The following is a 14,690-nucleotide window of genomic DNA, read 5'->3' as shown; positions in this document are numbered from 1 at the left end:
CCAGGGCCTCTCCATGGTGTCTATGGCAGGTGCCCTCACCCTCTCTCCCCTTGACACAGCCCCAGTTCCAGGGCTCCACCCCCCAGTCGGGCCTCTGGCTTCCAGCTCTGGACTCTCCCTGGGACCTTCCAGCACTTTCCTACTTCGAGCCACTCCCTGGCCCTCCTATGGGCTCCTGAGGGCCCAGAGGAAGCTGCACAGGGCCCTGGGGACCCATGGCTGGTCCTGCTGACAGATGTCTCTATTCTAGATGTGGACGAGTGTGCAGTCACTGACCGGTGTCTCGGGGGGCAGTGTGTCAACACTGAGGGCTCCTTCAACTGTCTGTGCAAGACTGGCTTCCAGACCTCCGCAGAGAGTGGGGAGTGTGTGGGTAAGGGCTCTGGGGGGAGCGAACGGGGCCCCTCCCCACATCTGTCTCCTCCACTCTGCCTCCTCCTCAGCTCCCTGGGACCTGGACCCCCAGCTTCCAGGAAGCAGAGAACTTTCCACAGATTAATCATCCAATGCATTTATTGAGCCTCTGCTGACTCAGGGACTCCTTGTGCTAGCAGAGCACATAATCTAGTTTTTAAAGCCAAACTGATGCAATAGATATTTATTAAACACCACCTGGGTTTAATGTCTTTTGCTGGAACAAATAGACAGTTATGGACAATCTTCAAATGGACCAAGGGAGACAGATATGAAGATGACTCTCCATAATACACTTTGGGGAAGGTTTTCTATAAAGAGAAGTAGAAAGTGCTCTGCTGTAGAGAGCAGGGTGTGGGGGACAGGAGTGTCACAGAGGCTGAGAGCTCGGTGCTCTCCTAAATAGCAGAGCGCTCATCTCCTAGACGCTCAGCCCTGCGGGTCAGGGGAAATGATCCTGAACTTGATGCTTGGGGATTGACACAAGCACAGTAGTTTGGAACAGATCAAAGACCCCAGAGGTTGTGGGGCATGACCTTTTAATGCCAGAGAGGTGGGGCCAGAGTAGTGACCCGGCCGCTTCTGTCCCCTCTCATGACTCTGGGGACAGACACTGATGAGTGTGAGGACTTCGGAGGCTCGGCGTGTGGGGCCTGGAGGTGTGAGAACAGCCCCGGCTCCTACCGCTGTGTCCCGGGCTGCCAGCCCGGCTTCCATGTGGCCCCGACTGGAGACTGTGCTGGTGAGTCGGGAGCGGGTGTCCAGGGTGAGAAGCCTGAGGACACCTATTTTTCATGTATCCAGCTAGAAACTATTTTTTGCTGCTGTTTGAAGTTTGTGTATCTTCCATACAGCAGTGCTTACACAAAAATTGAAGAGGAATGTCAGTGTTAGAGTTTTCCTTTCCTGTATTCAGAAGTTAGCTTTCAGAAATCTTGGTGTTAGTAGACCAAATAAATAAGAATTCCCAGAGAATAGAGAGCACACCCTACACTGTAGCCTCCCCTGTCCCACAGACATAGACGAGTGTGCCAACGACACCATGTGTGGGAGCCACGGTTTCTGCGACAACACCGAAGGCTCCTTCCGCTGCCTCTGTGACCAGGGCTTCGAGACCTCGCCCTCCGGCTGGGACTGCATTGGTGAGAAGCCTGAGCCAGGGAAGGGAAGGCCCTTGGGCCCTTGATCCCATCTCCGCAGATCTTGGCTGCCCTGCATAGAGGGGCCCTAGGGCCCTCCTCCTGAAATGTTCAGGGTCTAACAAGGCTCCATAAGGGGTCCTCATAGAGTGGCAAGGGAGGGAGATTTCAGCCCCACCCTACAGGGGCACCTTGGCCAGGTTGGTCAAGGAAGCGAGGCCACCTTCAACCAGCAGGGGAAGCAAGCACGCCAGTGAAGTCACCACCCTTCCCCAGAGACCCTAAGGTCTCAAGGGGCACACGTGGGGACCGTGCGGAGGGAGGAACCCTTCCTCTTTGTCCACTTACGGACTCTTTTCTGCCACCCTTCTCCTTCTTCCTCTTCCTTCCCATGCCCTCTGCTCATCTGTTCCTCCTTCCTGCTAACTCATACCCACTTCCACTCTTGCCCCAAGGCCTAGCCTGTTTCTTTGGGGGGGGGATGAGACAAGGATCTGCCTGCTGGGCTTGAGGCAGGGGCAGGGGTGCCTGGGCTGCCTCTCCTCTGCCCACGAGTCTGTCCTCCTGCCTGGCAGACGTGAATGAGTGCGAGCTCATGCTGGCGGTATGCGGGGCGGCACTCTGCGAGAACGTGGAGGGCTCCTTCCTGTGCCTCTGCGCCAGCGACCTGGAGGAGTATGACGCTCAGGAGGGGCGCTGCCGACCGCGGGTGGCTGGAGGTGAGCCCCGGACCCCACCCCGTCGTTGTGCACCACCACTCCATGGCTTACAAAGCACTTCCACTGCTCCAGCTCTTAGGGATGTGGGCCGGGCCGGGCTGCAGCTCAGGGATGGAGCGCCGAGCGGTGAGGGGTCTGAGAGTGCGGTGCCAAGTCTGCTCCAGGCCAGGGAACTTCCAGGAGGCTGCAGGGTTGTGACGACACTACAGGAGGCTCAAGATGCTATAATGCCAATTTAGGGGGGCCTCAGGGATCTCAGATTGAGCCTTGGAGGGACCCTCGATCCAACCCCGGGGAGCTCTTGGCTGAGGGAGACTCTGAAGCTAAGTTCGACTCTCCCCGTCCCACTCCACCGGGGGATGCTGCTGGGTTCAGCCTCTCAGCCCTGGCGGGACTGGGACTCAGCTGGACTTCTCTGACTTGGGGAAACGCAAGCAGGACTTAGAACAAGGAAGGGTGGGAGGGGCAGGGGTACAGTGTGAAGCAGAGGAATGGGCAGAGAGGGCTGCCCATACGGTATGCCAGGGACTGGGTGCGCCCCACTGCAGTGGAGGGAGGCAGGATGGTACGCTGGAAGGAGCGGGGGTTTGGCACCAGAGGAACGGGGGTCAACTCTCTGCTAAGCCACTAGGTGGCTTTGGCAAGTCACCTAGCTTCTTGAAGCCTCGGCTGCCTCTTCTAGGACAGATGGCCTCGGGTGAGCTCTCCGGGGTGAGCTCTCCGTACGGGTGTGAAGAGCATCAGGCGAGACAATGGAAGCATTTCGCACACTGTAAAGCGCTATATAAATGGTTAAATTTTAAAATAAATTCAAAGGCTAGGGTGCCCCAGGGGGCCATGAACAGACAATAATAAGGGGCTTCTATCGCAAATAGGTCACAGGATCCCTGAGGCCCCGCCAGGGGAACACCCCCCAGGCCCCATCCGCATGGGATGCTACTCTGGGCAAAAGGGCCAGCCGCCCTGCTCCAGTCTTCTGGGCCGGAACACCACGCAGGCCGAGTGCTGCTGCACCCAGGGCACCGGCTGGGGAGATGCCTGTGAGCTGTGCCCAGCCGAGGACTCAGGTAAGGCCCCCAAGGGTCCCAAATCCTCTCAGGGTCAGCTCTGCAGGGTGACACTGAAAGAAGGGGGGAGAGGAAGGTGGGGTGGCAGAACGCTTCTCCCTCTGAGCTTGGATGCCTCCCTGCACAGTCGAATTCAGCGAGATCTGCCCTAGTGGGAAAGGCTACATCCCTGTGGAAGGAGCCTGGATGTTTGGACAGACCACATACACAGGTAACCTCCCTACAGACCCTCCTTCCCAAACGCCACTCACCTGACTAGGCCCGGCCTGGTCCTCCAGGAGGCCCCCAGGGAAACTCTGCATGCAGTCCCTGACTCTCAGGGTGCTTCCAACCAACGTTCCTGTCCCAGGGCTGCAGATTTTTAGCTGGAAGTTCTGACCTGAGCTCCTCCTGAAGTGTCTATACAACCCCACTTTGGTTTCTCTGCTCACTCGAGGCTGAACCCTCCAAGGAACAAACTATGATGCCTTGACTAACCCAGTCACAGGGCACAGGGACACAGGCCAGAGGCAGCTGCTGGTCTCCCTGGCCCCACTTACGAAGCCCAAAACTTTGGGGAACTCACACTCAGAAAGGGTGGTTCAGGAATGGGCTCACACCTGAAACCGGAAAAGGAAATAACAGAAATGGGAGTTCCCCTTGAATGCTTGCTACGTGCCAAGCACCGTGTTAAGCCCCTTACATGTACTAACCTTTTAATCCTCATCATAACTCTAAGAGGTTACGTAGTGGTATCCATATTTTCTAGGTAGGAAACTGAGGCAAGGAGAACTTAAGCAATTTGCCCGAAGTCACCCACCTAGCAAGTGGCAAGGCCGGGATTCGACCCCAGCCAGTCTGGCTTTGGAACCCCTAGTCCTAAGAACTGCCCCATCCTGCTTCTCGCCTTCCCCTCGCCTCAGCTCTGCCCTCCCACAGATGCCGACGAGTGTGTGATGTTTGGGCCCGGTCTCTGCCAGAACGGCCGGTGCCTCAACACGGTGCCTGGCTACATCTGCCTGTGCGATCCTGGCTACCACTACGACGCTGCCCGCAGGAAGTGTGAGGGTGAGACACCCAGCACCCCTCCCCACCCTGGGGCCCAGAGCTGAGTGCTCACCCACCCCTGGCAGCCAGCCCAATTCTTGCTGGGAGTTCCCCTTCCCGGGGAAGACACCCACTACAGCGGGCAGGTCTGAGGTGAGGGAACCTACCGGAAAGGCATCCCTGGGAAGGGGGTGAGGAGGGGACACAGTTACAAGAAAACCCCCTTCCCTGAAGGTGGCCTGTGGGCAGGCCGCGTTGGCACTGCCCCCGACCTTCCTCCCATCTCCCTGCCTCCCAGATCACGATGAGTGCCAGGACATGGCCTGTGAGAATGGCGGGTGTATGAACACGGAAGGCTCTTTCCACTGCTTCTGCAGCCCGCCCCTCACCCTGGACCTCAGCCAGCAGCGCTGCGTGAACAGCACCAGCAGTGCGGGTCAGTGGGGGGGCCATGGGGCGGTGGGGCAGCGGGGGAGCGGACCTGGGCTGGGGGGCTCACATGCCTCCACGCCCTGTGCCGCCAGAGGACCTGCCTGACCATGACATCCACACGGACATCTGCTGGAAAAAAGTCACCAATTACGTGTGCAGCCATCCCCTGCACGGGCGCCACACCACCTACACTGAGTGCTGCTGCCAGGACGGCGAGGCCTGGAGCCAGCAGTGTGCTCTGTGCCCCCCCAGGAGCTCTGGTGAGAAGGGCGGCCTGTGCCTGAAGGAGGGAAGGGGGGACACCTGCGGAGCTGGGCTGGGCCCCAGGGCAGGGGCTGTCCTCACCTTGGAATCCACAGCCAGCCAGGTCTGTGGGTTTAGAACGGAGTAGGGCAAGTCAAGGCCCTTCCGTCCCTGTTGTTTGGGGACAGAGCGGGGGACAGAGGACGGCAGTCCCAGCACGCTCCCTCTCTCCGTGGGGCGGTGAGCATGAGCTGGGGAAAGAGCACTCCAGGCTTCAGCTACCAGGAGCCAGGCCCAGCTTCCTCTCTCCCTCCTCCCTGACAGAGGTCTACGCTCAGCTGTGCAACGTGGCCCGCATTGAAGCGGAGCGGGAGGCCGGGGTCCACTTCCGGCCCGGCTATGAGTATGGCCCTGGGCCCGAGGACCTGCACTACAGCCTCTATGGCCCAGACGGGGTCCCCTTCTACAACTACCTGGGCCCCGAGGACACCATCCCTGAGCCGCCCTTCCCCAACACGGCCAGCCGCCCAGAGGACCGCACACCGGTCCTTGAGCCTCCCCTGCAGCCCTCAGAACTCCAGCCCCACTACGTGGCCAGCCATCCAGGTCTGTGTTGCTGCAAAAATGGGGAAGAGGTGGGCTCTGAAGCTGTTTCACTTCCATCTCCTCCATCTGCTCATCACTGTCAGCAGGGTGAGGACAGGGAAGGGAAAAGACCCCCAAGCCCCCTCACGGGTCACTCAAGGGAGAACTCCAAACGCCCGGGTCACACGTTAACACCTCCCTCTGATGGACTAGCACAGGGGACACAGAGAGGTACAGGGCATCATCCCAACCCCAAAAGCTGCCTGTGGGAGTTGAAGAGTGGGACAAAAGCACACTCCCACCACGCCACTTACAGTACAGGATACCCTGCTCTACAGGTTCACACCTGTGACCTGAAATGGGAATCAAGGATTTCTAATCACTTTAAAGGTCCACTGTGGTCACCCAGTTTGTAAGTGGCAATGACCTCAGCACTCGGGACTTGGATTCTAATGAGGAAGTTGGACGTGCAGTGGACGCGGTACCTGCCACGGGGACAGCCACTGCATCAGACTGATCAAAACTGCACTGAGATTAGGGACAGGGTCGTTTCCAGGGGAGGGGGGTTGCTTAGAGAAAGAAGAGGGTTAGGCAGATCTTGGAGGAGTTTTGCTTTGTGGTGAGTGAGGGTAATTCCCTTTTGCTACCAATCGTGTCTGCCCCAAAAAAACTATGTAAAGATTTTAACAAAATACCCTGCCACCAACCACAACAAAATCAAAACTGTACAGGGACACCCAAGCGCTCAGGAGCCCTGGCGTTGTGAAAGCAATGAGTCCCAACCTCCCCAGAGCCCTCATTTAAAGTAAGCGTGCCTCTCCATCTAAAATGACACGTACTTATCTTTAAGAGTATTGCTTTTTGTCTCCGCATCTTTCTGTGAGAGTGTTATGATCCTTCCCACCCCGACCCCAGGAGTTCATTGGGGGAAACCCTCTGAGCAGAGGGCGAGGGCCCCAGGGTGGAGTACAAGGCCTTAGACCCCTTCTCTCTCTGACTCCCTCCTACCAGAGCACCAGGCCGGCTTTGAAGGGCTTCAGGCCGAGGAGTGCGGCATCCTGAACGGCTGTGAGAATGGCCGCTGCGTGCGCGTGCAGGAGGGCTACACCTGTGACTGCTTCGAGGGCTTCCAGCTGGACACGGCCAACATGGCCTGTGTGGGTAGGTGTGGAATCAGAGTGGCAATGCCCAGGGAGCAGGATGGCCCTGCTGGCTCCATGTGGAAAAGTCAGACTGGCCCACTGCTCACTGAGGGTACAGGACTGAGCCTAGCTGGGAGATTCACTGCTGCCCCCTAGCAGGCCTGCCGGGCTCCAGGCCGAGGGGTGAGAGCTCCAAAGGTCTACGCTGTGTTTAGAAAGCCCTTTCCATGGAGGTTCCCAGATAGAAGAAAGGCAGGGACAAGACAGCATGGTCACAGTATGGGCTCACTATCACCGGCTTTGTATCCGTGAGTTGCTTCCTTTCGGGCAGTGGCTTTATCCTCCGGCCACCACATCTAGGATTGCACTGCAGGGCAGGGGTCAGGGCTTAGTGGCCAGAGGGGCAGAGGCAGCAGGCCAGAGGCACATGGGCTCCCTACAGCTCTCTCTTCCCTCTCCTCCTCTTAGATGTGAATGAATGTGATGACTTGAACGGGCCTGCAGCACTCTGTGTCCAAGGTCACTGCGAGAACACGGAGGGCTCCTACCGCTGCCACTGCCCCCCAGGTTATGTTGCCGAGGCAGGCCCCCCACGTTGCACCGCCAAGGAGTAGCGGCGAGGAGTCAGTGCAGGCGGTTACCTGGAAGTGGGCCCTGGCCACAGGCGGGGCCTTGAGGAAGCTCTCCTGGTTGGGGGGACGACATGAAGACACCGGGCAGGAGGCCCTGCAGCCAGCTCCCAGCCAGCCTCACCTGCTTTTCATCTCCCCCAGCTTCGGCTCTGCCTGTGAGCTTCTGTCACCACCTCCACACCGCCATGCCCTTGCTTGGCTCAACCACCACCAAATGCTTTAATGCTTCAACCACTGGCCGTGAGGCCCAGTCTGCCATCTGTCCTGGCCTTGCTATGGGATGCTTACCAAAGGATGGCCCTGAACCAGCCCCTCAAGCTGTGCAAACATGCAAGGTCCTTCGGCCTCACACTGCACACACCCTTTTCCAGCCATGATCCACGTATCATCCTGATGATTCCACACCTGGATCAGAGGCTATATCTGCCCTGGGATGGTCCTTCAGAATCTATCAAGCAAAAAAGGATTGGGGGGAGTTTGGGGAGTGACTCCAATGCCTCCTCCAAAGAACCATCACCACCACTCGGCAAATCTGGTCTGGGCCAGTTGTGCCACATCTCCACCTTGTTGCCAGTTCTGTGGCCCCGGGGAGGGGCAGAAGATCCCCTCATCTCAGAGAAGCAAGACTGATACTATATTGCTAGTAAGAGACACAGATGAAGGGGAGCAAGGAGCCTGAGAAAGCAGCAAAAAGGCAATGTAAAAAAATATGGGGAGTTGATAAAAAAAAGGGGGAGCCAGGGCTTTATACAAGTCTAAAGAAAATATTCAGTAGCTTCAGGTAAATAAACATTCAGAATCTACCCAGCAATAGCTCCTGTACACCACAGCAAGGGCTACCACAAAGCAGGGTGCCCACCTCAGAAGACCTCTGTTAAATACATACTGCTTCTTACAGGAAACAAATCTCTCCTGGGCTCTCCTTTTGTGGACACCAGTTTGATGTGCTAAAAATAAAGAGGTCTATTTTCTAGCTTATGAAATACAGTGTAATCTTGTTTAGGGGAAGCGAGATTTCCTACGTTGTTTCTTCTCTCAACTCAAGAGGCATCTGTCCTCTTCCCCTTCATAAAACGGCTGGCTGGCATCCCACTGAGTTTACAAGTAGAGACTCACTCCAACCTTGGCTAGCTGGGAGTTTAAAACCACGGTGGAATAAAGAAATGTACATCTGGGCTCTTCTGTTTTTGTTTTTATTTCATATTAAACCAAATTTATAAACCAAATTTCTTGGCTGAGTCTAAATGTTAGAGATGAGGCTGTGCTACCCCCTCGCCAGCTCTGCCGATAGCCTATGACTGGGTTCCAATATCCAATAGGAAAAGGTTCTTTCCTCTTCTAAGACAAAGAAAGCTCTGACTTTGCATTTCTGGTGAATGGCAATGTAAATGAACAAGGCTCTGTGTGCCTGAAGACATGGAGATGAATGCTCTTTTCTTAATTTAATCTGTCCTGTCCTACCTGCTGCTCTGTCAGCCATCACAAAATAACTTATTGAATGCTTGCTATGTGCCAGGCCTGTGTTGAATGCTGTACACAAATTTCATTTAATCATCCAACAATCCTACTTACTACTTTTATTCCCAATTTACAGATGAGGAACTTGGACTTACAAAGCTTAAATAATTTGTTCTATCTGGGTCACTATACTAGTTGAGATGTTCTCAGCAGACAAAAATATATAGTTCTTAAACATATGAAAATATTCTGACCTTCATTCATAATAAAAAGAAATACAAGTTAAAACTACACTGAGACACTTTTTTAAACTGTCAGATTGGCAAAGATTTAAGTTTGTTAAAACTCCTAGTTGGCAAGCACCTGGGGAAAGAGGTACTCACGTACATAGCTGACAGGAGTATATATTGACACAGCTTCTGAAGAGGATAATATGGCAGTGTCTTTCAAAATTATAAAAGCACTTACTCTTTAAATCAGTAATTCCACTTCTCGGAATTTAACCTTCAGGTATATTCTTACCAAATGAAAAATGATGTATGTAAGAGGTTACTTATTATAGCATTATTTGTAATAGCAAAAGGTTAGAAGCAATTAATTGCTATGGAGCCCTAATAAGAAAAAAAAAAAGTGGCTCTAAATGCCTGGGTAAGATTTCCAAAATAGATTAAGGGAAAAAGGAAGGTTATACAACAAAGTGAAGCCTACGCTGCTATTGCTATTTCTCTAAAACAGAGGGGGAAAAGAATTGGATATCTGCTAACCTCATCCTCGCCGCTCCACCTCACACGCTGTATTTCAGAGAACTCACCATTCCTCAATATACCCTTCGGGAAGTGCACTTCCTTAAATGCCGTTCCCACCGCTCCTCCTCCCAGCCCTCGCCTTCCTGCTCGCCCTTCCCGCGATAGTTCATGCATATACACATACTTCCTTGTATTAGAAACACAAATGGCATGCCGTTCTGCACCTTTTTTACTTAATACATACTTGCACATAAAGGGCTGTCTCATTCTGTTTTATAACTGTATACGTCTCCACTGAATGGAAAAATCATAATTTATTTAATCAGTCCCCTATTAATGGATATTTCCATTGTTTCCTATCTTTTGCTATTAAAAATAATGCTGTAATGAACATTCTTGTGCATATGTTATTTCACATTATATCTACGGAATTGTACCTGCAGGCTAAATTCTTAGAAACAAGGGTAGTTGATGGGGAGGGCAACAGAGTGGATGGGCACAGGACTGGGAGACTTTTCACTGTATTCCCTTTTGTGTCTTTTTGAATTTTGTACCATATGTCTTACCTATTCAAAAATAAAATATTTTTAAATACAGCTGCTGGACATAGACTGCTTAAATGCTCCCTCTCTTTATATACTTATCTGACTATATTTTACAATTAAAGCCAGATGATAATTATTTCAAAACTTCTTAAAGCAAACGTCCTTTAAACAGCCCTGCGGCATTTCTGTGGAGAAATGGCAAACAAGGATTTTAAAAGAGCAATCATAAACATCAATGCAAGATATCTAGAAAAGTAGAGGAGTTTCCTGCTTTTGAGACAAACACGCAAGGCCATGATAATGTTGCAAGGGACAGTGTTGGGCTCTGCCCACTGCAGGGTGTCAGTTCAGGGCCAGAGTTCACGGGAGGGCTACCCCATGACAGTCAGTGCTGCCCACTTCTCTGTACAGGATGCTCCTGCCAAATATCGACCCCCCGCCCACGCTTTATGACAAAAGACCAAAAGAATGGGGCGCAATTCTCAGAAGAAGAGTTAGAGAAAGAAGAGTATCTTCTTGGACACCTACCTTAGTAGTCCTTCCTAATCTCTTACTTCTGAATCCCTTGTAACTGGTCAACATTCCCAAAGAAACTAAGGGTGGGTGGGACACCTATAGTTTATATACCACTGGTCACTATCAATCATGTAACTGAAGAGTATGATTCCGCAACAAGGAAAGATCTGGATGTTGACCAAGAAGCCCCCTCTTTTGAGCCAACAACATAAAGATTCACACATAAAGCAGAGGGAGGGCTCCTGTGCCTTCAGTCCTTACACAATTATGTTTGGCTACGGCAATGGTGGGGCATGTTGCCCCAGGCAGTCACTAGCTTATGAAGTTAAACAAAACCAATTCTGCAATAAATAGCGTCTTGATAACCTCCCCTCAAAGCAATAGGGAGGCAAAAAAATCTTCCAGCTGATACTGGAAGAGTATAACATTTTCCTAAATGAACTGCACAGTGAGCAAAATTTGTGCAAACGTGTGCTGGCTTTTACGGCCTGCCAGGAAGAGGGCATCTGGTCAGAAGAGCCTACAGAAGATCCTAAACCTATTTTACCTCCACTTACTATTATTCCAAGCCAACTGCCCTGTCCCCTTGATGCTATCAACTCCCCCTGCCCTGTGTTCTTAAAATTTCTACATTGCCCTCCTCCAATGGGGACCTCTTGTCACCACCTCAGGTTTCCCTATGAAGCTTTTCCAGTGCGATAAGGTGATTCCTCCCTAACCCACCCTTTGTAAACACAAAATTCCAATTCTTCCATTAATATGAGGTATTTACACATGGTCAATCAAAGAGACACTGTTCCTGCCTAACTGACCACTGGAATTTAATTGTTTTTTGAACTAAAGCTATTATGCCGGTGCTAAGATCACCATATAAATAAATAACCCACAAAAATATCATGGAAGAAGAGGTTTAACACCTAAAATGTAACAAAATCTCTTTCTAACGAGGATGAAAGGCCTTAGTCTGAGCTGAAAATCTTATTAGGCCCAGGTATTGGCAGCAACTTTCAATGGCTTAGTAAAGTTACACACAGACACTTCCACAGTATGCTGCTTTGTGCCCCCTTCCATGGATATCTGCTAAAAAAAAAACTGCTCAGGTTTCTGAGTGTCCCTTTCTTTCATCTTTGTACAGACTGCACACACGATAGGTTTGTTTTCTCTAAGTCCTAGGTTTTCCCATATTGAAAATGTAAGTATGAAGTTTCTGTCTCAGCTATTTTGTCTCTAAATTCTGTATTTCTATTTTTCTAATGGTAAATTCTTTATTGAATGACCTTAATTCCAATCCAGTCTAGAAAAATTTCAATCCAGTCCAGAAATGCAAGATTTGCCAACATGAACTTTTAGGCTCTCGAGGAAAAGATGGGTTTAACCAATAATCCTTACAGAATCAACTTGGTTGTGGTTTCCCCAGCATTATCATTCATTAATCATTTGTCATGGTGGTGGTGTTTTTATCTTTTTTTAGTTGTCTGTCCATGCAGTTCTGGCTGCCCCAGCTCCGTCACACACATACCACGATTATTTCTAGCTCTTTAGCTTATTTAAGTGCTTTACCAAACAAGTACTTTAAAATTCATTGGAATTTGTGGCTAAAAAGCTCTTCTTTCAGTGACTCTAAAGTAAGTTTACCAAGTTTAACAAATAAATATACAGGATACCTGGTGAAATTTGAATCTCAGATAAACAACAAATAATTTCTAGTATTCACTGAGACACACTTATACTAAAAATTATTTGCTATTTATCTGAAATTCATATTTAAATGGGCATCCTGCATTTTATCTGGTAGTCCAAACTAAAAAAAAAAAAAAAAAAAAAAACCCCAAGTATCTACTATCTGTGCCAACAAAGGGACCACTTCCTGCTATGCAATGAGACCAGAAACATTTTACACCATAAGGTAAGTGAAGCAACATATTCTAAAAAGATTCAGTCACTAAAGGATCAAAGAAGCTTAAAATGTCTGTGTGAATATGGAGTATGAGGCTATTTTTCAAACAATTCAAGTATCAGTGAGGTTTAGGTCCAAGTTTTCTGGGTGATGGGCAATTGGTTTTGTGAATCTAGCAGATTCATGAGTATGAGAGGAAAATGTATCTGCTGTAACAAATGGGAAGCAGAGAATGGGCTGCATAGAAAATAAGGGTAAGTCAACTAGCACATTCAGGAAGGAAGAAATGAAAAAGATAACATTTCATTTGCCTTTTTCATCCTCTCTGGCCTAGTAACCAGTGTTCAACCTACCCAATCTATGACCCTGATCCACAACACAAGTAATCAAGGACTTTCTTTAAAATGAAGCTTTTACACACAGCTATACACATATGTACAAGTAGCTCTGAAGGCCAGAGAATTCCAAATTCTGGAACCCTGGAGGCTCTACAGAGGATACTGGTTTCAACAAGTTACTAAATCTTACGTAATAGCATCTACAGGCTTGGCCTTACAACTGTGAGGGAGAAATTAACTCAAGAGTAAAAGCTTCACATTCTGAAAATAAATAGTGGTGAAACACAGCATTCCTGGATCGACGGAAATGAAACTGTGAGAGGGACAGGATTGGAAGGAAACCTCTAGAATTCTTCTAATCCCAGGTTCCTCAAATCCGTACAGATGATGGTAATCTCTGGGTCACCTGTCATCACATCAAAGTTTGACAGAGAAGGATGACCCACAGGAGCAGCCTTGCTGTGCTTGAGGATTGTTCAACACTTGAAATGAGCTTCGGATCAGTTCTTGGCTGAAGTCCACATGGGCCCCTTTCACGAAGGCCAAGCTATCAGAGTCAACCACCACTCTTGCCCCACCCTGTTCAAATACCCTGAAAAGATGGGAGGAAGGCATTAATGTATATCATACACACCAAAAACATAACACCCTCTGAGCCCAGAGATGCACATCCTCTGTTTTCTGAAATACAGAGGAAGCTTCCCTTATTACCTCTAACAGGTGCTGATCTTCTCTGAGGCAAAAAGATTCAACAGAATGAATACTAGGAAATGTTTAGAGGTTTAAGCCTGGAATCTTTCTAGTCCAGCCTGACCCTCTACCAACTACCCTATGCACCTAGACGGGCCAGTTTTCCTCCTATGACTTAGTTATTTTGAATCAAGACAACAAATCTTCACTGTATCCCCACCGTGTGAGAAGGGTGATGTTAAATTATCCTTAGCAAACGTTTTAAATGTGGAATAAAAGTGCACCTTAAACTGGAGACACTTTTATCCCTCCTGCACATTCCCTGGGAACCCACCCCTTTCTCCTTGCCTGTCGTCGGGGTTGATAACTGTATCCAGTGAAAATTTGTACTGGAATCCGGAGCATCCACCTCCCTCCACCTCCAGCCTGAGGAATTCTGACCCTTCGGTGATTTCCAGAAGCCTCTGAAATGCAGGAAGGGGGGTCAAGAATGCCAGGCAAGGGGAGAGAGAAAGGTGGGCCAAGGGGAGAGCCCCCCACTCCCAGCCCTCGCCCGCCACCTATGCCCCGCGTCCGGCCTCTTACCTGGACGCAGCTGTCGGTGAGGTGGATCTGCCCTTCGCCAGCTTCGGGGCTGGAGGACGACAGTTCCCGAAGCGCCCGAGGTCCGCGGGAGGCCGCGAGGAGCCTGCTGTGCAAGGGGGCAGGGTGAGCCTGGGAGCAGAGAGGCACCTGGCGCCCTCCACCTGGACAGCCTCAAGCCAAACCTTAAGTCCCTCCACCTGGACAGCCTCACGCCAAACCTTCACCTCCCCCGCGAGCCTTAGTTTCCCTTTAGTCCTGGAGGCGCAGAACCAAACACCCTTCCCAGGTGTTTTTCTAGGCTTGGTACCTGCCCCCTGGCCAAAGAGTGACTGCTCTCAGGGCCACAGCGCTTAAACTCAACCCTCTGACGGCCGCCATTTTCTTCCACAAGCACCGCCCCTCGCATTGTCCCAATCCCCTTCTGCGTCTGGGCCTCGGGAATCGGGATCCACAGAGACCCCGCCTCTGAGCACACCTATTGGGTGGTGCAGGAGGAGGGGGGATTTGATTGGCTAG

General features: G+C 50.9%; 2 protein-coding genes across 10 annotated transcripts in view; one reads left to right on the top strand and one right to left on the bottom strand.

Moving 5' to 3' along the window:
- The window catches only part of LTBP2 (latent transforming growth factor beta binding protein 2), a 97,979-nt gene extending 89,405 nt beyond the window's left edge, over positions 1 to 8,574 (top strand). For 2 of the 8 annotated variants that reach the window (XM_033403531.2, XM_033403420.2), the window contains 12 exons: positions 251 to 373; positions 1,025 to 1,156; positions 1,431 to 1,556; positions 2,129 to 2,272; positions 3,148 to 3,339; positions 3,467 to 3,550; positions 4,258 to 4,386; positions 4,664 to 4,801; positions 4,890 to 5,057; positions 5,365 to 5,733; positions 6,637 to 6,786; positions 7,236 to 8,574. In XM_033403531.2, coding sequence (XP_033259422.2) covers positions 251 to 373; positions 1,025 to 1,156; positions 1,431 to 1,556; positions 2,129 to 2,272; positions 3,148 to 3,339; positions 3,467 to 3,550; positions 4,258 to 4,386; positions 4,664 to 4,801; positions 4,890 to 5,057; positions 5,365 to 5,733; positions 6,637 to 6,786; positions 7,236 to 7,381 — 1,901 coding nt within the window. In that variant the 3' untranslated portion in view covers positions 7,382 to 8,574. Of the gene's footprint in view, positions 1 to 250; positions 374 to 1,024; positions 1,157 to 1,430; positions 1,557 to 2,128; positions 2,273 to 3,147; positions 3,340 to 3,466; positions 3,551 to 4,241; positions 4,387 to 4,663; positions 4,802 to 4,889; positions 5,058 to 5,364; positions 5,734 to 6,636; positions 6,787 to 7,235 lie in introns of those variants that run through there. The other 6 variants (XM_049705295.1, XM_033403475.2, XM_033403594.2 and 3 more) reach the window with 5 other exon arrangements.
- Positions 8,575 to 12,955: 4,381 nt separating this feature from the next.
- Positions 12,956 to 14,599, bottom strand: ISCA2 (iron-sulfur cluster assembly 2). Of its 2 annotated transcripts, none has more exons than XM_033403943.2 (4): positions 14,482 to 14,599; positions 14,175 to 14,280; positions 13,938 to 14,053; positions 12,956 to 13,491 (listed from the first exon to the last, which is right to left on the bottom strand). In XM_033403943.2, the coding sequence occupies exons 1-4, from the start codon at positions 14,550 to 14,552 to the stop codon at positions 13,317 to 13,319; spliced, it is 468 nt and encodes a 155-aa protein (XP_033259834.1). In that variant the 5' UTR covers positions 14,553 to 14,599; the 3' UTR covers positions 12,956 to 13,316. The 2 variants fall into 2 exon arrangements, with proteins under 2 accessions (XP_033259834.1, XP_004262285.1); XM_004262237.4 differs by having other exon boundaries at positions 14,175 to 14,277; positions 14,482 to 14,588.
- Positions 14,600 to 14,690: the final 91 nt, after the last annotated feature.

This window comes from Orcinus orca, chromosome 2 (genome assembly GCF_937001465.1).
Source record: "Orcinus orca chromosome 2, mOrcOrc1.1, whole genome shotgun sequence".
NCBI classification, from domain to species: domain Eukaryota; kingdom Metazoa; phylum Chordata; class Mammalia; order Artiodactyla; family Delphinidae; genus Orcinus; species Orcinus orca.
This window is presented reverse-complemented; position numbering and strand designations above follow the sequence as displayed.

Bases quoted from the DNA above. Each gene is read 5' to 3' on its own strand.
- ISCA2 (XM_033403943.2), bottom strand. From the start codon at position 14,552: ATGGCGGCCGTCAGAGGGTTGAGTTTAAGCGCTGTGGCCCTGAGAGCA. The intron at 14,054-14,174 runs GTAAGAGGCCGG...CCTGCATTTCAG, and splicing joins TCACCGACAGCTGCGTCCAG to AGGCTTCTGGAAATCACCGA. The intron at 13,492-13,937 runs GCAAGGAGAAAG...CCATCTTTTCAG, and splicing joins GTTATCAACCCCGACGACAG to GGTATTTGAACAGGGTGGGG.